Source organism: Lepidochelys kempii, chromosome 7 (assembly GCF_965140285.1).
Source record: "Lepidochelys kempii isolate rLepKem1 chromosome 7, rLepKem1.hap1, whole genome shotgun sequence".
Taxonomy (NCBI): domain Eukaryota; kingdom Metazoa; phylum Chordata; order Testudines; family Cheloniidae; genus Lepidochelys; species Lepidochelys kempii.
The window spans coordinates 30,275,420-30,295,558 of NC_136386.1; the positions used below are offsets into that span (position 1 = coordinate 30,275,420).

The 20,139-nt window shown below is 53.0% G+C and overlaps 2 protein-coding genes across 4 annotated transcripts in view; one reads left to right on the forward strand and one right to left on the reverse strand.

The window, feature by feature from the left end:
* The window catches only part of RELA (RELA proto-oncogene, NF-kB subunit), a 23,938-nt gene extending 16,996 nt beyond the window's left edge, over nt 1–6,942 (reverse strand). The window contains exon 1 of one of the 2 annotated variants that reach the window (XM_073351677.2): nt 6,922–6,942. Coding sequence is in view for 1 of the 2 variants with exons in the window: in XM_073351676.2 (XP_073207777.1) it covers nt 2,910–2,916 (7 nt within the window). In the remaining variant the exon portion in view is untranslated. Of the gene's footprint in view, nt 1–2,909; nt 3,515–6,921 lie in introns of those variants that run through there. The other variant, XM_073351676.2, reaches the window with a different exon arrangement.
* On the forward strand, nt 6,684–19,653 carry KAT5 (lysine acetyltransferase 5). 2 transcript variants are annotated; one of them, XM_073351680.2, is made up of 14 exons: nt 6,684–7,191; nt 7,279–7,345; nt 11,170–11,238; nt 12,023–12,159; nt 12,586–12,765; nt 13,578–13,658; nt 14,291–14,365; nt 14,955–15,203; nt 15,735–15,824; nt 17,255–17,395; nt 18,068–18,155; nt 18,230–18,389; nt 18,698–18,779; nt 19,119–19,653. In XM_073351680.2, exons 1-14 carry the CDS (start codon nt 7,180–7,182, stop codon nt 19,251–19,253), a joined length of 1,566 nt encoding a protein of 521 aa, XP_073207781.1. In that variant the 5' UTR covers nt 6,684–7,179; the 3' UTR covers nt 19,254–19,653. The 2 variants fall into 2 exon arrangements, with proteins under 2 accessions (XP_073207781.1, XP_073207780.1); XM_073351679.2 differs by having other exon boundaries at nt 6,696–7,191; nt 18,062–18,155.
* Nucleotides 19,654–20,139: the final 486 nt, after the last annotated feature.

The following is a 20,139-nucleotide window of genomic DNA, read 5'->3' on the forward strand; positions in this document are numbered from 1 at the left end:
TGATCCAGCCTGGCAATTAGCCTGAGTTCAAAGTCATTCACTGCAGTAACTCCCAGCCAGCTCTTTGGGGCAGGGAGTACCTTTGTCCTCTTCGTACAGCGCCGAGCACAATGGAGTCCTGCTGCGGGACTGGGGCTCCTGGTGCTACCAACACATATGAAATACACAGCAATATCAATACTCATGCTGGGTAGAATTACACACAAGCACCTTGCTGAATCAGAGCCTACGACTGGGTGGATAACAGAGAGCAGAATCAGAATAACCTGTTCCATTATTATTACTCGTATTACAGAAGTATCTACAGGCCCTGGCCAAGACTGGGAACGCTTTGTGATGCCAAGAGCCACACAGCCCCCCACCATGTCTGGTACTGCAGAGACACACACTGAAAGACAATCCCTACCCTGCACCAGGGCTAGTGGCTAGGGCACTGGACTGGGACTCAGGACACCTAGGTTCTATTCCCAGGTCCGCCACCAACTTTGGGCAAGTCCCTTTCCCTCTCTGTGCCTCAGTTTCCCCTCTCACCCTGTGTCTTTCAACACCCTGTCTATGCTAGGCAGGGTATACCAGCAAAGATGTCTCCACTGCATTGGCCGTGGGTTCTACACTCCTAACCAACATAGCTGGAAAACCTTTTACCTTAGACAAGGTCTCAGTTGGAAGCTCTTTGTGCAGAGCCTGTCCCTCGCTGTGTGTCTGGGCAGTGCCCACCACAACTGGGAGCACTAGGTCTCAGCCAGAGGTCTGGAAAGCATCCAGTACCATCCCCTGACCTCAGTCGGGGGGATGGGGAGGGGGAAGAGAGTCTAGGTGCTACCACAATACACCTAATAAATAGGTATTAGCAGCAGGGAAAAGATGGTGTTATTTATTTTAACCCTAAGGTCTTGTCTCAGTTGCTGCTGAGGCACACTAGCCCCAGTGGTATTTGGGCTTCTGGTTCTGGTGGCAGGGTCTAGTTAAGGCACTTGGAAGTTTTAGGATTAGCTGTACCAGATCAAACCAGTGGGCTCCATCAGCCCAGCACCCCACCTCCCTAAGGCAGCTGGGTGGGGAGCAATTCCTTCCCAACCCCTCAACCGGAGCCCTGACACATGAGGACTGGTGACTTCTAGGGCTTGTTGTAGTTCCCCACTTCGGAGCCTACAAGGGTAGGAAAGGAGCAGAGAACTGGGGGTGGAGATAGCCTGAATTGATGGGGGTGTGGAAAATGGAGTTTGTTATATAGATATATCCATCCTTTCTAGCTCCCTAGGTTGTGAAAAAATAGCCCTTTAAAAACAGAGCGTCACCAACATGCTCTTGCCCACCCCCTGCAACAATCGCCACCTTAACTTTGAACTCTAATGAGGACCGTCCCAACACATCCACACAATCAGCTGTTTCATGTTGAGCCATTCAGCCAAAATGGGTGGCTTGCTCAGTCACAAACTCTTCTCCAGAGCCTACAGGCCCAGCTGCCCAAACCTCCCCGCTCCGCCACCTCCAAATTTCTAAGGAAGGCAACACCGAGGACATCTTCATGAAAAGTACATAGGCAGAAGAGAATCTTGACTGGAGTCCATAGGTGGTACAGTTCTAGTGAGCTACAAATCTGGAGGATGCACCCAGCACATGAGCCACTCACACAATTAATTCAGTAGGAACTGTCAGCTTGTTGGGGCAGGGACCATCTTTCTGTTCTGGGTCTGTACAGCACCCAGCACAAGGAGTCCTGGGCTATGACTGGGGCTCCTACATAGTAGTGCAATACAAATAGATTTGCTGATTCTAAAGCCAGAAATGACCACTGTGATCATCTACTCTGAACTCTGGTATAACAGGCCATATAGGTCAGCCCCGAATTAATTCCTGATTGAACTAGAGCAGATCTCTTAGAAAAATCATCCAATTTAGTTTAAAAGTTGCCTATGATGGAGAATCCACTGCAGCCCTTAGGAAGTCATCCCAGTGTATTAATTCCCCTCGCTGTTAAAACAGAAACACTTTATTTCTAGTCTGAATTTGTCTAGTTTCCAAGAACTGGAGCTTGTGAGGCCTTTGTCTGCTAGACTGAATGGCCCATTATCAAATTTCTGTTCCCCACGTAGTGCTCAGAGATCAAATCAGGCCTTCTCTTTGTTAGGCTAAACAGATTGAGTTCCTCAAGTCTCAAACACATAACAACAAAACACTTCCGGTTTGAAGGGATTAATTTACTCTGTCACTGTATTTCTGCCCTGGTTGGCGAGACAGAAGAGCTCTGGGTTACGGGATAATACAGAAAGTGCCACACTATATAAGAACTAGGTGTTCAAATATATCACGTCAGAGCTGCCGTTTCTATGCTGTACAGTGTCCAGTCAACTCCAGCCCGGCCCTTCCTCCATGCCGAAGGATTCTGCTATCTGTGTTTTTCCCAATGTGTTGGCATTTTTTATGGCACACAAATCCTCATCTCTTCCCCCCACACCACATTTCAGCCCCCAAATCCACTGTGCCTGCCTGACCCCCAAAGCAAACAAGGAACTCGCTGCCAACCAAGGCCCCGGAAGCAGGTCTCACCAGACACCACCACAACAAAACTTTTTCAAAACAAGACAGGGACCCAGAAATGCAGCAGCTAGAGAAATAATGGGCAGCAGGGGATGGGACAAAGCAGGGGAAACCCACGTTCCCGGGGAATCCCAGCTGCTCTCCAAGCCCCCCATATTCAGAACCAGCACTCCAATAATGGGGGCTTCCTCCCCCCCCCCGTCCCTATAAGCTCAGCTGCTTCCACACACCCAACTGTCTCAGCGACTCCCATTTTACACACGCCCCTCCAGAGACGGGGGTGAAGGGAGTAGAGACACCCCAGAGGTAAATGGGGGTTCTGGATTTGGGGGAAAGTCCATATTGCTGGAGTGGGGGTACACACTTACCATCCATTTCTGCCAGAAGTCAGGCTAGGACCCAGGCTGGGAATCAAGAAGGTACGGGGGTGGGGGCTCCCTGGTTGGAGGGAGTCGAGGAGGGGGGCTCCCAGTTTGGGAACCAGAAGAACCCAGGGGATACTAGGTTGGGGGGGGAGGGCTCCGCAGGCTAGGGCTGGCCCCTGCGTGGGGGCTCAGGAGATGGACCCCAGTCCACAATAAGAGCGCGTGCGGGGATGGAGGTGTCCCAGTACAACAGCTGCTCCCACCCCGAGACGGGGGGATGTAGGCGCCAAGGGGGAGGATTTGGCAGGGAATGGGGGGATTCTGACTCCTACGGGGGTCCCCACCCCACTCGGGAGAGGGGTGCCGCTGGGGATGCCCCTGGGAGCCCAGCTAGGGCGGGTCCAGCCCCTCGAGGGGCTCCGAGGCGGAAGCGGGGCTCCGGCCCCGATCGGGGGTCCGAGGCAGGGGCGGGGCCGAGGGGGCGTGGTCCAGGCGGGGGCCTCCGGCGGGATCGGATCCAGGCGCCGCCGCTGTATCCGTTCGCAAGCTACGCCGCTCGCGGAAATGCCCGCGCCACGTGACCCGCCCCGCTGCTGGGAAAGCCCCGCCCATCATGCAAAGGAGCGGGGGATTCCACGCAGGCGCGGAAGCGACGGATCCGGAAGAACGGCAGCGCCAGCGAGGAAGGGAGCAGGGGCGAATCCCAAACCAGAGAGGGAGGGGCCGAGAAATAGAGAGAGGCGGCAGGTACCAGGGCAAGGCGTCACAGAGCCATAGGGGTGGGGTGACCGGATGTCCCCATTTAAAGCGACCGTCCCGATTTTTGGGTCCTTTTCTTATGTAGGCTCCTATTACCCCCCACCCGCTGTGCCGATTTTTCACACTTGCTGTCTGGTCACCCTATGTATGGGACCCATAGGCTGGGTGTCATGTGACCATACGGACTTGCGTGTGTGTGACACTATTAGGCTATATAGGCACTAGGGTGCAGCACTCTAGGATTGGAGGGGCGATAGGATGGAGCATTATATAACAGCAGTTCTCAACTAGGGGTGCGGGGCCCCAAGCAGGTTTGAGAGGGAGGGAGGGGTCCACCAAGCAGGGCCAGTGTTAGACTCACTGGAGCCCAGGGCAGAAAGCCAAAGCCCAGCGGTGCAGAGCTCAAGCCTGGGGTCGTAAGCTCTGCCACCTGGGGCAGAAGTTGAAGCCTGAGCATCTTAGCTTTGCGGCACCCGCTGTGGCGTGGGGCTTTTATATGCAGAAAAGCAGCTGTGGCAGCACAGGTGGGCCATGGAGGTTTTATAGCATATTTGGGGGGCAGGGGCTCAGAAAGAAAAAACGTTGAGAACCCCTGTTATATGGGAGCCACACATTGGGCAGAATCGGTCCATATGGGCACCAGGACAGGGTCGAGGGAGAAGCACTGCTGGGACATATAGCGACTGGGAATTTATGGGCTAGTATAAGGACCTAGCCAATGAGTGCTCTGGGGTTATTTAGAAACTACAGTGGGTCATTTTGGGGCCATATAGGGACCAGTTCATGAAACATTGGGACTAGGGTGGGGCACCCCTGGATTATACAGGGACAGGGACCAGCATGGGGTGTTACAAGATTATATATGGGGCTGCACATGGACATTACAGTGCCATAAACTTTGTGACAAGGCCACAAAGGAAACAGGAAGCGTAGGAGTCTTACCACAGCTGCTGTGGCCTCCCCAATGGGTTTTTAGGCCAAATGGCCACAGCAATAAATGGCCAAGTCAATGTTTGATGGCCCTACAGTCGCCCCGGGGGCTTCGGACCTCAGAGGTGAACCCTCAAGGCTGTTTCTTGGCAGAGCTATTTTTCTATTCTCTGTCTCTAGGACACCATGGGCACCATTAGCAAATAAACTCACTCACACCAACCTCCCTTAAGGAGGACACAGCCACATCACCTTACCTCTTCCCCCAGAAGTCTCTGAGGGAGACCACTCCTTGTTGTAAATTCCTTTGCTGGTGCAAAGATCATTCTCCTAGGCCCTCACTTTGACCATGTCACCCCTCTCTCTACTTCCCTTCTCTCCTAGATCAGTCATAAACTGCTTCTCTTCCCTTTCAAGGCCGTCCATGGACAATCCCCACCTGACCTATAATCTCTCACAATGGTGCTGGAACAATTTGTATAGTGGAGGTGCTAAGAGCCATTGAACCAAACTGTAAACCCTGTTCCTAATGGAAACCACTTCAAGCCAAGGAATGCAGCAACACCCCTAGTTCTAGCAACTATGATTTCTCATTTAGTACAAAGAAGCCAATTCCCATCCCCAATCAGCATGTGCTGCCAATATCCACTGCCCACTTGTTACACTTGTCAACAAAGTCCCTTCATCCTTTCTCCCATGCTATCACTCATGTTTGTGAGGAGCTCACTGTAAATACCCACAGAGCCATCTCATTGTCCTCCTTCAAACTATCCTTTGTTGGGATGCCTGTCACGGAGTCACCGGGGTGAAGCTCTGGAACTACTCCCTATGAAGCCAGACAGGAATCTGGGGGAGCATGCCTCCTCTCTCCGAGCATATTGTCACCATGGTAAGAAGCTTACACAGCTTTGACCTGCCTGGGTCTGACCTCGGAGCATTCAGCATCCCCTTCCATACCGTGCACTTGGCGCAACAAGTCCACCCAAGCGGGGTTCCTGGGGAAGCCAGAGGGCCCTGCACCCCAACTCTGCAGTCAGATGTGACTCTCGGCCAGCCGGTAAAACAGAAGGTTTATTAGTTGACAGGAACACAGTGTAGGACAGAATTTGTTAGCATAGATATCAGTGACTTTCAGCCAAGTCCATCTTGCAGGGGAGGGGATTCCAGAGCCAGGGCTCTAGCCCTCCCCCTATGCCCCAAGCCAGCCACAACTGACTAGCTTCCAGTTGCCTGGCCCCTGCCCTGCCCGTTGTTCCTCTTCCGGCCTTTGTCTCACTTCCCGGGCCAAGAGTCACCTGGTCGCATCCCCCTCCTAGGTCTCAAGTTATGAAGGGGTGGCCATAGCATCCATGCAGGCAGCTGGAGCAGCCCCTGTCAAAGTCACACACCCTTATTCCCACCACCTAGACATTGGTGCAATACACAGGGAAACTGAGGCACACAGCATTCATGCAAAACAGTAAGACTCACATAGGCTCACGTACAACATAACAAGGGAAAAGCCCCACTATGTCACAATGGCTACAAAAAGCATGACGTTTAGGTAGTTGGTGTTGTGAACCCACTGCCCAGCATGCAGACCAGGATTGTCTCATTGCTCCTGTCTGGCTGTATCTATCTGTCATTTCTTGATTTATAGATTGTGAGGTAGGTTCTATGTTTGTACAGCACTTTGCTGAATGGGGCCCTCATCCTGGGCATGCTGAGAGAAGAGATTGCCTCTCTAAGGCTGAACTCCTGATAAAAGGGTGATTAAAAGACAGACCTGGAAAGCCCCCAGAAAAGGGATTAAAGATTCCCTGGGGAAACTGAGGCAAGGCAAGTGGTGGCCAGCGAGTGCTATGGAGGCACTAGAGAGATGGGCTCTAGGCCTAGCTTCACTTTAAGTGCCCCTAGCTTCCTAACTTCCAATAGAAAGGATGCTAGTCACTCCCCTAGCTAGAGGGCTGGGAAGCGGGTGGAAATATTAGCAGCAAACAATGGAAGCCCCTTGAACTCCTGATCCCTGGCTCCCAGCCCCGGAGACGAGTCCCTGGGGCTCCAAGTCCGGTCGCTGTGGGCCCAGGCTGGCTGGCTGCTGTGCCGGGCTCGGGGGCTCCAGGGACAGGTTTCACGCGGCTCCCGCTATCCCGGGGTTGAGGGAGCGGAGCCGAAACTCGGGGACCCCTCGACACACGCTGCCGAGCCCTCAACTGGCCTCGTGCTGTGTCACATGAGGCTAAAGGCGCCTCAGGCCGCGTCACATGACTTCCTCCCATGAGCCCAGCTCGCTGCCCCGGTGCTGGGTCAAACCCCCGCTGCCGCCATTTACACCTCGCTCCCTAACCGCGGTTCCGCAGATTGTCTCCGAGCCAGGCGGGCGCCAAGAACAGCCCCACAGTGGGGCCTAGCCGGGACCGGAAGGGGTCCTCGTGCTCCCGGAACTAATTCTGAGCAGGGCCAAGGCGGGACCGGACGCTACCGAAGCTGATATTGAGTGGGCCGGAAGTAGCTATGACAGACCGGAAGGGATCCTACGCGTTCCCGGAAGTGTCCCGGCGCGGGGAACGGAAGAGAAGGCCCCGCTCCCCGGCGAGCATCCAAGATGGCGGAGGTGGTGAGTGGGGTCCGGAGGGTGGGGTCCGGCAGGGTGGGGGCGAGATTCCTGGGAGTCCCCGCTAACCGTTTTGCATCCCGCCCGCAGGGGGAGGTGACCGAAGGCTGCCGCCTGCCCGTGTTGCGTCGCAACCAGGACAACGAAGATGAATGGCGTAAGTGAGGGGCGTGGCCAATTGGAAGGGGTGTGGCCTAAGGGGGAGGGGAGGGGCTAGAGGGTATATGAGTACGATGGGGGCTATCTGGAGAGGAGGAGGGGGTGGGACATGTAGGGCTGTGGTGCTCCCTGTGGGAAGGGAGGGTCTTAAGGAGGCTATAAGGTTGGGGCCAATGAAGAGATGGGGTGGAGGGGGAGATGGGCCAATGGGGGGGCCCTATTTGCAAGAAGGGTTAAGGTTGGGATATTTATGGAAGATGGAACAGGGAGTGTGATGGGGCAGTAAGTATGTGGAGCTGGGCCCCTCTTTCTTGGAGAGCCCTTGAACCCAGATTGTGGGGGTGGTTGGTCATCTCAAGTCCTTGACATCCTCCAGGTCTGAGTTTTCGGCTCCCTGGGGAGGGAAATGTAGGCCAGTCATTTTGGACCTACCTGCCCATCTCCTGAATAGGATATGGGGTGCCCTAAGTGTGTGTGATAACCACCTCCTCTTCAGGTTATGATCGAGGATCCCAGGGCAGCATTTGAAGGCAGGGGCTAGTCACACACTGGGCGAGGGAGACACTGGGTAATACCCAGAAAGAACAGGAGTACTTGTGGCACATTAGAGACTAACAAATTTATTAGAGCACAAGCTTTCATGGGCTACAGTCCACTTCATCAGATGCATAGAATGGAACATATAGTAAGAAGATATAGATATATATACATACATACAGATAAGTTGGAAGTAATACCCAGGGTACTGCCCCAGAATCAGAATGGTCTCATGTAACTGTAGAACTGTATTGAGGACATGTACTGCAGGAATGCGCTGGCCTCTGAGTGGTCATTGGTAATTACAAATACAGATGATTCCTTGTGCACCTTTCTCCCCAGTTGCTTGTTACCTCTCATCATATCCTTGGACTGTGAGCTCTTTCCAGCAGGGATTGTCTCTCATTTTGCAGTGCCTGGCACCATGGGGAGAAGCCCGGATACTGATAAGGGTCTGGCTGTTGTCTGGCACAATGGGCTCCTGATCTGTAATTAATCTAAGCCCTATCATGATACAAATAGTGAATAATAAAAAAGGTGTAGATAGTAATGCCAGAGATCTCAAAGCTCCATGAAGCCTCAATCCCAGGCAGGTCACTAGTATTATTCTCATTTTATAGATGGAGAAATTGAGGCATAGGGAGGGAAAGAAACTTGTCCATAGTCACATGTCAAATGGCAGAACTAGGAACAGAATCTTCGAGTCTTGACTCCTACTCCTCTGCTCTTTCCAGTAGGTTCAGAGATTTTTGAAGTCCATACTCCCCTCCCAGAGCTGTCAAGAGAACCAATAAGTTCCATGCCTCCGATGCTACAGTTATGGACGGCAGTACAAAGCCCCTTCTCTAAAGATTACTCTTCATTCCCCTCACAGAGCCAGGAATAGAGCTCAGGAGTTCTGACTCCCAGGGCACTCTTTTATTAATATATAATTAATCACACCATTTGTGTATTAATTATGATTTATAATGAATGACATAGACACAGAAAATGTTGGCTGTAGTGAAATGCTGCCAGAGTTGGGACAAAACCAAGCTCTAGCATGAAAAACGTTTTATTCCAGTGAAATCCAAACAGCATGTGTTTTTCCAGACACTCCTGTAATAACATGATAACTTCTCATATGTCTATATTATCACCCTCCCAACTTCTGCGACTATTTATCCTGCTACATTCAATAGAATCATGTGGGGCATTGCCCTAAATATGTAACTAACTTGCAGAGGGTATTTTTATTTTATACTCTTCACAGCCTTCCCACTTAAACAATTCCACGAGCATAGGTGTAAAATCTCTTACTTCGCAGTGGAATAACCTGATACAGGGTGGATTCCCCCAATATTTAGAGGATGGGAGGATTCCAAAACTCCTGGTTTTTTTCCTGTTGACCCTGGATAGTCTCATTATCCCTATAAACCCCCAGTCTCTTTTGGGATCCTGCACTCAGCTGTGTCAATGAGTTCCAGAGGCTGATGGTGTATTACATGAAAAAGAATGTCTTTTGATCGGTTTTGAAGTTTCTCTGAAATTCCCATTGCTCTTGTGCTATGAGACATGGAGAACAGAGGTTCCCATCCCCATTCTCGACCCAGTCATTCTTTTATGTACTTTTATCATGTAACATTTTCTTCATCTCCTCTGTAAGACAAACAATCCCAGTCATTTCATCTCTCTTCCCAGGAGAGTTCCCCCACCCCACCCCCCGCAGGTGCCTATTGCTCACCTATCTCTGAACCCCCCTCAAATTCTGCTACATCCTTGTTGAGCTGGGGTGACCAAACCTGAACGCAGTGATCATGGATTCCAAGGGCGGAGAGGACTGGCCATCCATTCTGACCACCAGCATCACCCGAGCAAGAGAATCCATCACAGCCATTCCTGCATCCAGCCCAGATGTGGTGGTCAAGCTAGAGTGCAGCTTTTAGAAAGAAATGTCTAATCTTGATTTTAAAGACTCATTTCTAGCCTGAATATCCAGCTTCCAGCTGTTGGATCACCTTCTAACTTTATCTGCTACATTAATGAGCCCTCTGCTGTCAAGAATCTTCTCCCCATGTAGCATGGTCCAGTCACTTTTTAACTTTCTCCTGTATAAGCGACATAGATTGCACTCACTGTCAGGCAAGTCTTCCAGACCTCAAATCATTCTTTTAGCTCTCTTTCCAATTTTTCAGCTTCCTTTTTGAAGTGTGGCCATCCGAATGGGACACAGTATCCAGTAATGCTATTATATTATTATTATAGTCCATCGTAACTCCTGCTTGAGGTACTTCTGCTTATCCATCCAAGAATTACATTCACCCTTTTAGCTACAGCGTCACACTGGAAGCTCCTATTCAGCTGGTTATCTATCATGAACCTATGTCCTTTTCAGAGTTGCTGCTTTCCACAGTACAGTACCCATCTTAAACAGTTGACCTGCACTCTTAGCTGTGTGACCGTGCGCCTTTGAGACCTATAGTAGTTAAAAGTAATGCCCAAGATGACTAGAACCGAAGAAATTGAATCAAACTAATATACATATTTTTCTTTTTACCCAGATTGTTCATTGTGTGCATTTGACAGCTCAATGCAGTTTCACTCTTAACTATCCATAGTCAAATTCTTCATTGCTGGAAAAAAACCCTTATAAGCATCAACATGGGGTTAGGAAAAAAAAACCCTTCTAAAAGTGTTTTGAAAGAAAACAATATTTGGGAGATTGCCCCTGATCCCGCAATGCCCAGCACTTCCCATTGAGTCCTCTAGCATGTTATAGAGCGCAGCATCACAGCTGAAGTGTTTCGTGGGAAACAGTGTCACAAACTCAGGTCTTATCAAAATATGGCAATTTCGAAAAATTGTCAGTCTTTGTGTAAAATATGCTGCCTTCACCACTCATTGTTGGGGTGGTATTTATATGGAGGCAGTTGGGTCTAGTGGTTAGAGCTGAGGGCTGGGAGTCAGGACTTCTTGTTTCCACAGCCTGGATGCGGAAAGGGAGTAGAAAACTAGGGGCCAGGCCACCTGTGTTCTTTTCTCAGTTCTGGGAGGGGAGAGGGAGAAGCAGGGGTGGGGGGTGGGGATGAGATTTAGGCACAACCCTCCCATTGCAGCACCTAACTTCATGCAGCCTGTTGTCACTGTGTTTCCCCCTGCCCATTTCTGGTGTCAAGCAGCCACTCTGTGCATTCTGTTCCTAGCGCTGGATCCCTGTGGTGTATAAACATTACAAGGGAGGGTTTCTTGCATCTCTGCTCTGACTGGAAATTTCCTCTGAAATGCTATTTCCTTCTCCCCCTGCAGCTCTGGCGGAAATCCTCAGTGTTAAGGACATCAGTGGCCGGAAGCTTTTCTACGTGCATTACATTGACTGTGAGTAAACTGGCTGGCCCTTGGCTGATTGGGAATCAGACTAGGAAATTACTGACACAGGCTGGTCCAGAACATGAATAAAAATAGGGAGTTCCTCTGGATTCTGGGGAATTGGATACGGGGTTTTCCCCTCTAGTGCATGTTGTCTCAAATCTGGTCTTATACTGTGGGGACTGGCTGGCTCAGAGGGGGAGTGGGACACTGGGCCTTTCCCCTCTAGGGGGTGCTGGTTCTGATCCAGCTCAAGGAACTCTGGATCCTTTGAGGTTTCCCATCAGAGTACTGTGGCAAGTGGGGTCAGGGACCCAGTAGGTGGTGCGCTTACTTCAGAATCAGAGCTGACCCCACTGCCCAGGGGGCACTGTGCTGTTTGTCCTGTTTGGGGGGGTCCCCTGTTGCGCACACACACACAGGTGGGGGCGTTACGTATATTGGCCGTAGTTATGAATGTCCCAAGTTCCTGGGCGTGTTACTTTCCCGCCTGAAGACCTTTCGCCTCTCATCATACACCTCACTCATATGAGGAAGCCAGGACTCCTGCTTCTGGAGCCGAGACTGATGGAGGTAAATGTTTTGGGTTCAACGGTCCAAATGGCCAGAGGGTGGTGCTGTTCACCAGTATGAGGCATTGCCTTCCCCTCCGCAGCTCATCCATCCCTCTCCAGCCTTGGGCAGTCTTAGCACCACTTTTCTGCCTGGGACTGGCTGTCTGCAGGGGCCTCTTTCCTCCTCTCCCATCACCCTAACAGAGAGCACCACTAACCTGGTCTCCCCACCACCGCAGTTAACAAGCGTCTGGATGAATGGGTGACCCATGACCGGCTGGACCTGAAGAAGATCCAGTTCCCCAAGAAGGAAGCCAAGACTCCCACCAAGAATGGGCTGCCTGGCTCCCGACCCAGCTCCCCAGAGCGGGAAGTGGTAAGAGGAGCTAGCCACAGGCCAGGGAGAATGCTAGTGCTGCTTTGGGGATGCTATAGGGGGCAGTCTGGGATGAGAGTGCTGGCCTGGGGATCAAGATGGTTGGAGGGTCTTGGGATTGCAGGGAGGGATGGGGAGATGTGGATGCTTACCCAGAAGAGTGTTCTCCCTGATGGCTCAGGCCGGCTCCCTCCACCTGATCCTGACTTAGGGGTTGCAAACACAGGTCTCCAAGGCAGGGATGCTAGAGTACTCCTTATCCCAAGAGCAGGGCCCACATCTCTCTGGACCCACATATTCCTCTCGCTGCCTGGCCCACGCGAGCTGGGACAGTGGCGCCATGCCCCCCTCACCTGACCAGCAATGCATCCTCTCCCCCAACGGGTGTGTTGGTAACTCCCCCCCACCATCTTCATCCCTACTCAGAGGAAGACCTTGGATCTGTCTCTACAACCTGCCTCAACTCCAGCCAGCGGTAAGACCCTGCCCATCCCAGTGCAGATAACGCTCCGCTTTAACCTACCCAAGGAGAGGGAGGCTGTTCCCGGGGAGCCTGACCAACCCCTCTCCTCCAGCTCCTGTGTCCAGCCGAACCATCGGACAACGGTACGCACCGGTGCTGGGGATACCTCCCCCACCTCGTGTCCTCAGCATGGTCTGGGCATGGCCACAGGCTGGGATCGCGCCAGGTCACACAAGCTGGCCGGGGTCGGGCTGGGTCTGGACTTGCATGGGAGGCCCCCAAGGCATGGTGCTGGGGATTCACTAGGGGGCATTCTCCCCACACCCAGAGCCACACAGAGCTCAGCCACACAGAGCTCACTGTCCTTCATATCATGATGCTAGTGTGGGGAATAGGGGCTCAATAGGGGGCGCTCTTCCCTCACAGTTAGTGTGAAGCTAAAGGGTGAGTGAGACCTCAATCAAATGATGCAGATAAGGAACCACTCTTGGTCATTAAAAATCTCTCAACCCTTCCCTCAGAGTCTTGGGGTGAACCACGGTGTCCTAGCCAAATCAGAGCTTGGATGATTACTTTCTGCCTCCCTAGAACTTCATGCAGTTTTGGCTGGAAAAGAGATTCTTATCCTCCTGCTCTATGCTGTCATGCAGCACTGTTGTGTGCTGTTAAACAGCCCTCAGATCCCACCCCAGAGCGGGAGGTCTCTCAGCGCCAGGCCAGGGATCTCTGTATAAACAGCCCTGTGCCCCACCCCAGAGGCAGCTGCAAGTCAGTGCTGGGTGAAGGATCCCCATATAAACGGCCTAGAAAGTTTTTTTTGAGATTACAAGACACTGTGATGCCCGTACATCTGCAGATGAGAAGCTGCGCCCGTGGGGAATGCTGTGCAGGGGCGGAGGACTGTGAAGCTTTGCAACATCCCATGTGGATGAACCATTTTTTGGGTCTGTTTCAGAAACGGAAGGTGGAGGTGGTTTCCCCAGCAACCCCTGTCCCTGCTTCCACAGAGACCACTCAAGCCTCTGTGTTCCCCCAGGTAAGAGCAGAGGGGTTGATAGGATGTGCAGGAGGGAGGGGTATTTCCATCAGGAGGAAGAGCTCTGGGCACTGTTCCTTGCTCCTTCCTGCCCAGGGCTGGGTATAGGCCCAGGAACTATTACCCTGAGACCAGGGCCTGAGCTCCTACAGTCATGTGATCAGGGCAAAATCACAGCTTCTCACTCCCATGCTTGGGGAGAAAATGTAACCCAAATGCAACCAATACAGCAATGCCTGAGTCTGCAGAGAGCCTGAGCCAATCCCTCCAAATACAGCTGCCCTGGGCAACTCCAAGGGGCATTAACTTCCAGCCCCACTGCTTAGTGGACTCAGCAAGGCGCTCTATGGGGAGCAGAAAGGATTCAGTCCCAGTGGAGATGACACCTGCCTGCCTGCTGGGGGAAGTTCTGATGGGTCCCCATGTTCCAGCCCTGACTCCTTGGCTCTAGGTGGGGCCAGGGCCTGCCTTGTGATGTTGGATTGCCTTAAAACTGCCTTGTTCCTAGCTCCATCCCACTGGTCAGGTGATGATGGGAGGCAGAGCCCCTCCCTGTGCTGCTGCCAGGAAATGGATGATCCCTCCTCCTGCCCATGGCCTGCACATAACACCCCTCTCACCTTCTCTTCCAGAACGGCTCAGCCAGGAGAGCCGTGGCTGCCCAGCCTGGCAGGAAGAGGAAGTCCAACTGCCTGGGCACAGATGAGGTAAACTCTGCCCTGACTTGAATGGAGGGATGGGGTGTTAGCTTCCCCCAGCCAAGGAAGCCACCAGCCATAGCCAGCAGTGGAGGAGCTCTTTCAAGTTCCCAGGGCATCGGGCAGGGATCCACTCCATGGGTGATCAATGGGGTCCCTCCAGGATTTGGCCTGGAGCAGCTGCTGACCGGAACTGTATCTCCCCAGCTCTCTGCTAGCTCCTGCCCCTTTCCCTGGGGGAGATGCTGCTGGCTCAAGAAGCAGCCCTGAGCCCCAGTATAGGTGAAATCATAGCCTGCCCAAGGCAAAGGCTGCAGCACCATCAGGGTTGGTTGTGCTGGGTGGGGAGAAGTGGGGTGGGGGATCTCCCAGGCCCATTCTCTCAGAGCTGGATTCCCTGCAGGATCTGGGAGAGAAGCCAGGATTCCTTTCTGTGCCACAGCACATATACCATCAGCAGCCAGCCTTGGGTTCTGGAGGCCCTTGGGAAGGGCACAGGGAGGCCTGGTTTGAGACTGAGTGGGGAGTGGGGCCTAGAGAGGAGGGGTTAGGAGGGCATGTCCAGCAGCTCCTGACCCTGCCTCTGTGCTGCCTGCAGGACTCCCAGGACAGCTCTGACGGCATCCCCTCGGCCCCTCGCATGACGGGAAGCCTTGTGTCGGACCGCAGCCATGACGACATCATCACACGCATGAAGAACATAGAGTGCATCGAGCTGGGCCGGCACCGCCTGAAGCCCTGGTACTTCTCACCCTACCCACAGGAGCTCACCACCCTGCCTGTGCTGTACCTCTGCGAGTTCTGCCTCAAATACGTCAAGAGCCTCAAGTGCCTGCAGAGGCACCTAGTACGTATCACCCTCCCCGTGCCCCTGCATGGCCCCCGGCAGGCACAGCCCTGACTCCATGATCCCAGGGCTTTTGTCCCTGAGTGTGTTCCCTAGCATGGCACTAGGGGCTCTGGCCTGCAGGGAGCAGGGTGGGTGACTCAGTAGGGGCTGCATTTCCCTCCAAGTTGGTGCTGACTCTGGCCCCACTTGGCACCAGGCCCCTGTATAAACAGCCCCCTTGCCCCACCCCAGAGGAATCGCATCTCAGTGCGGGGTGAGGAGTCCCTGTAGCTGTATAATTCTCTAATCCTAGTTCTACCAGCTGGAAGGAGAGGAAGAGGCATACTCGATCTTTGGGGGGTTTACTCTTTGGCTCCAAGTAGCCTGTTAGCTGCTCCCCTGAACTCCGCTAGATGCATCCAGTTCTTTCTCTCTTCCCTTGGAACTCAGTCCCTCTGACCCCCAATCATTGGTGTCATTCTGCAATCGAGCTGGCTCGTGTGCAAGCTGCAGGGTCTGACTGCTCCCATGGGATTCTCTCTCCCACAGACCAAGTGCGACCTGCGGCACCCACCTGGAAATGAAATCTACCGCAAAGGCACCATCTCCTTCTTTGAGATCGATGGGCGCAAGAACAAGGCAAGGGGCAGGTCTGGGGCAGGAGGTCCCCTCACTAGGGCACGGCTGGGGTGGGGTGCTCTGTTCCACTTTTAACCCTTAGGAGACTGCCTGATTCCAGGGTGTGGGAACCTGGGTGTGGGACAGGGATGTCTGGCTGTGGGAATGGGTTCTAGTGGCTACAACAGAGAGGAGTCAGGACTCCTGGGTTCATTCCCAGCCCAACTGATGCCTCTCTCGGTAACCTCGGGGAAGTTCCTGCCCGTCTGTGCCTCAGTTTCCCCTATATGGGATTCTGTTGCACCCTCCTCCTCCATAGAATCTTAGAAATGTGGGGCTGGAAGAGGCCTCAAGAGGTCATCTAGCGCAGCCCCTGTGCTAAGACAGGACCAATAAACCTAGACCATCTCTGACAGGTGTTTGTCTAACAACCTTTAAAACCTCCAGTGACTGGGATTTTACAACGTCCCTTGGAAACCAATTCTAATACTTAACTAGAATTGTAGCATCCAAACCTGGACACAGTTCTCCAGCTGAGACCTCACCAGTGCCGAATAGAATGGGACCTCCCACATCTCACCTACAATACTCCTGTTAATACAGCCCAAAATATTAGCCTTTTCTGCAACTGCATCACACTGTTGACCCATCTTAACCCCCAGATTCTTCTCAGCAGGACTACCACTAAGTGCTGTACTTTGCACTTGTCTTTACTGAAATTTGTTTTGTTGATTTCAGACCAATTCTCCCAATTTATCAAGATCATTCTGAATTCTAAGCCTGTCCTCTGAAGTGCTTGCAACCTCTCCCAGCTTGGTGTCATCTGCAGATTTTATAAGCGTAGTTTCCACTCCAATATCTAAAGTCATTAATGACAATATTGAATAGTACGGGACTCAGGACTGATGCCTATGGCATCCCACTAGCTTTGCTCTCCCAGTTTGACAGTGAACCATTGATAACTACCCCTTGAGTAAAAAGAACAGGAGGACTTGTGGCACCTTAGAGACGAACAAATGTATTTGAGCATAAGCTTTCATGAGCTACAGCTCACTTCGTCGGATGCATTTGAATACGGTCTTTTAACTAGTTGTGTGCTCACCATAAAGTAACTTTATCTAGACCAAAGCTGGTCCTTGGGATCTCCCTGACACAGGTCAGGAAGGCAGCAAGCTGGTCCCTGGTATCAAAAAGGTTGAGAAACACCGACTAAGACATTTCTCCAGTTTGCTTATGACAGTGTCCTGGGCAACATGCGGCTTTAATACCGTGGCCTGAGCCACTCTGATGAAGCAGGCTGAAGAAGGTCTGAGTGCAGATCCCCATTAGGCCAGGGGGCTGGTGACTAGAGCTGGGGCCCTCCCCAGCAGCCCCCTGAAGCGAGCTGACACACACACATCCTGGCAGTAGAGTGGGGATGTTAATGCTTCTGGCTTCTGCCGTCCCTGCAGAGTTACTCACAGAACCTCTGCCTGCTGGCTAAGTGCTTCCTGGACCACAAGACCCTGTACTATGACACTGACCCCTTCCTCTTCTATGTCATGACGGAGTATGACTGCAAGGGCTTCCACATCGTGGGCTATTTCTCCAAGGTGAGGGGGCACTGCCCTGTGCTCCCCGGATGAAACCCTCCATCCCTGCTCCTGTCACAGCCCTTGCTCTTCCACTGTTCTCTGGCCAGTCAGAGCGGGTCACTGTGGTATGATAGGAATCCCATGGGCTGGCCCCGCTGCCTGATGGGATCAGAACCTCCCCATGGGGGATGCCTGAAGAGTCACAGAAGTTGGGAGTATCTGAGACACTAGCCGTTGGTCAGGGAATCACTGTGCCTTGTCACAGCCACTCCCCCATTGACCAGGCTCTGTCTGTGGGCTGCTGTTGCTATCTGGAATGAGGGGCCACTGTGACCATGGATGGGAATTTGTGGCTGTGGTGGAGGAGGGGACTGGTGTGGCCATGGCCATAGGTGGGGATTGAAGGCCCAGATGAATGTGGTCATGGTCCCAATCTGTGCCAGGGGGCCACAGTGGCTGTGAGAGAATCTGTGGGAGGGTGCGTGAGCAGGAATCTCTGGCCAGGGTCAGGATTTGTGGAAGGGGGCATGAGCAGGAATTAATGTAGGGGCTGGGGCCAGAACTCATGGTACAAGGCATGGGGATCTGTGGCAGTCTTGATGGCAGAGTCGTCACTGGAACACCCAGCATGAAAGCAATCTGCAGCTACTGGCTGAGGTGTGAATCCTTTGCTGTTTGCCGTAGGAGAAGGAGTCCACGGAAGACTACAATGTTGCCTGCATCCTGACCTTGCCCCCATACCAAAGGCGAGGCTATGGCAAGCTGCTCATCGAATTCAGTAAGTGGCACCTTCCCATCCCAGCTCCCTCCCCAGATCTCCAGCTCCCTCACCGCGTCTCCTCCCCCCACCAGGCTATGAGCTCTCCAAGGTAGAAGGGAAGACGGGGACACCAGAGAAGCCACTCTCAGACCTTGGGCTCCTCTCCTACCGCAGCTACTGGTCCCAGACCATCCTGGAGATCCTCATGAACCTGAAGTCTGAGAACGGGGAGCGCCCACAGATCACCATCAAGTGAGTGCCCTGCCCACAATCCCAAACTCCACCCTCAATCCTAGAGCAGAGGATTCTGCACCAATAATCAGTGATGGAGAACAGACCCAGCTGTCATTCAGAGTCAGAGTTAACACTTCACAGAGGGCTGCTTCAAAAGCATTTCCTCGACTGTGATTCCAGGGCTGGTCGCAAACAGAATGGCCTCAGGGCACACGGGGAAGGTGCTGTTGGCTCCCATAGCCTCTCTTCCGACCCCACCCCCCTGCCCGCCAGTGACCCCCCAGGCCACTGACTTCCACCCCCTCGTGTCTCCCATTCCCTTTCAGCGAAATCAGCGAGATCACCAGCATCAAGAAGGAGGATGTGATCTCCACACTGCAGTACCTGAACCTCATCAATTACTACAAGGTATCCACCCTGGAAGGAATGCTCTGGAAGCAGGCAATGAGATTCCTAGCAGTACCCAAGAGGGGCAAGTGGCTTCCTTGTATATGTCACTAGCATGGAGAGATACCAAGGCATTAGGGTAGCTGAATTAAAGGGGGTTGGGAGGCAGGACTCATGGGGTCTGTCCCTGGCTCTAGGAGACAGGGGGTGCTGATTGGGCTGCCCCCTGGGACCGAAACACATCAGTGGAACAAGCAGCTAGGTTGGCTCAGGTCCCTTCACTAATTTTCTCAGGAACCCTGACAAGACATTTCTCTTGAACCCCATCGCTAACCTGGGCCCCTGTTCTCTCCCTTAAAGGGCCAATACATCCTGACACTCTCGGAGGACATAGTGGATGGGCATGAGCGGGCGATGCTGAAGCGGATCCTGCGCATTGACTCCAAATGTCTGCACTTCACCCCCAAGGACTGGAGCAAGAGGGGCAAGTGGTGAGAGGCAGGGCCTATCTGCCACCCACTCCCCCATGGCCCTGGCATGGGGCCTCACAGCCATCCAGCTAATGTGCAGCTCCTGGGAGTTTATCCCAGGGCCGGGACAGACTGGGCAACAGCATCTCCAAGGGTGATCATGTGCTCTACCACAGGGCTAGGCTCCGGTCGTGGCTCGACCCCCATGGGAAGGGGCAGAGGCCCCCATGCTGCTCTCCTTGACTCAGTGCCAGGGTGAGGGCCCCATTTGTATGTAGGACTTGCATCTTGCCAGGCCATCCTGTACAGTGTGGGCTATGACCGAGGAGCCCAACGACTGGGAATGGGTGGCCCTGGCAGCTGGCTGGCATCTGCGTTTCTCTGTCACTCGAACTGAGTTTTTGATAAAGATCCTGGAACTAAAACGATTGATCATTTTTAATCAGCTAGAAAAGGATGAGGGGTGCTCAGGCTGCATTATCTTCCCCAGCGCTGTGCAGGACCCTGAGCAGCATCAGGCCTCGACTTCCAGGGATTCTGGGGGCCATCACTTCTTCCACTAGTGCTAGCAGTGGCTACTATGTGTTACCCCAGAGCCAGCTGCTGCACTCCCTGTGCAATGAACATGCCCGAACCCTGGAAGGGTGCAGACTGGCTGAAGCTGTGGCCAAACACAAGTTTAGGATCTCAAAGCTGCTATGCTCTCCCCCTGCCCTGGTAGCACATTTCTTTCTCCCTGGGAGCAGCAATTTCAGCAGGATCTGGAACCAGATGTCCTCCAGTGCCAGGGGCTGCACTGAGCAATGGACAGGTGATGGGCTGATTGCCATTGGGCCAAGACACTTAGGGCTGAGCACTAAACTCTGCTCTCCCCCCACAGCTGTCTGGCAGCCTCATGGTGCTGATCCCCA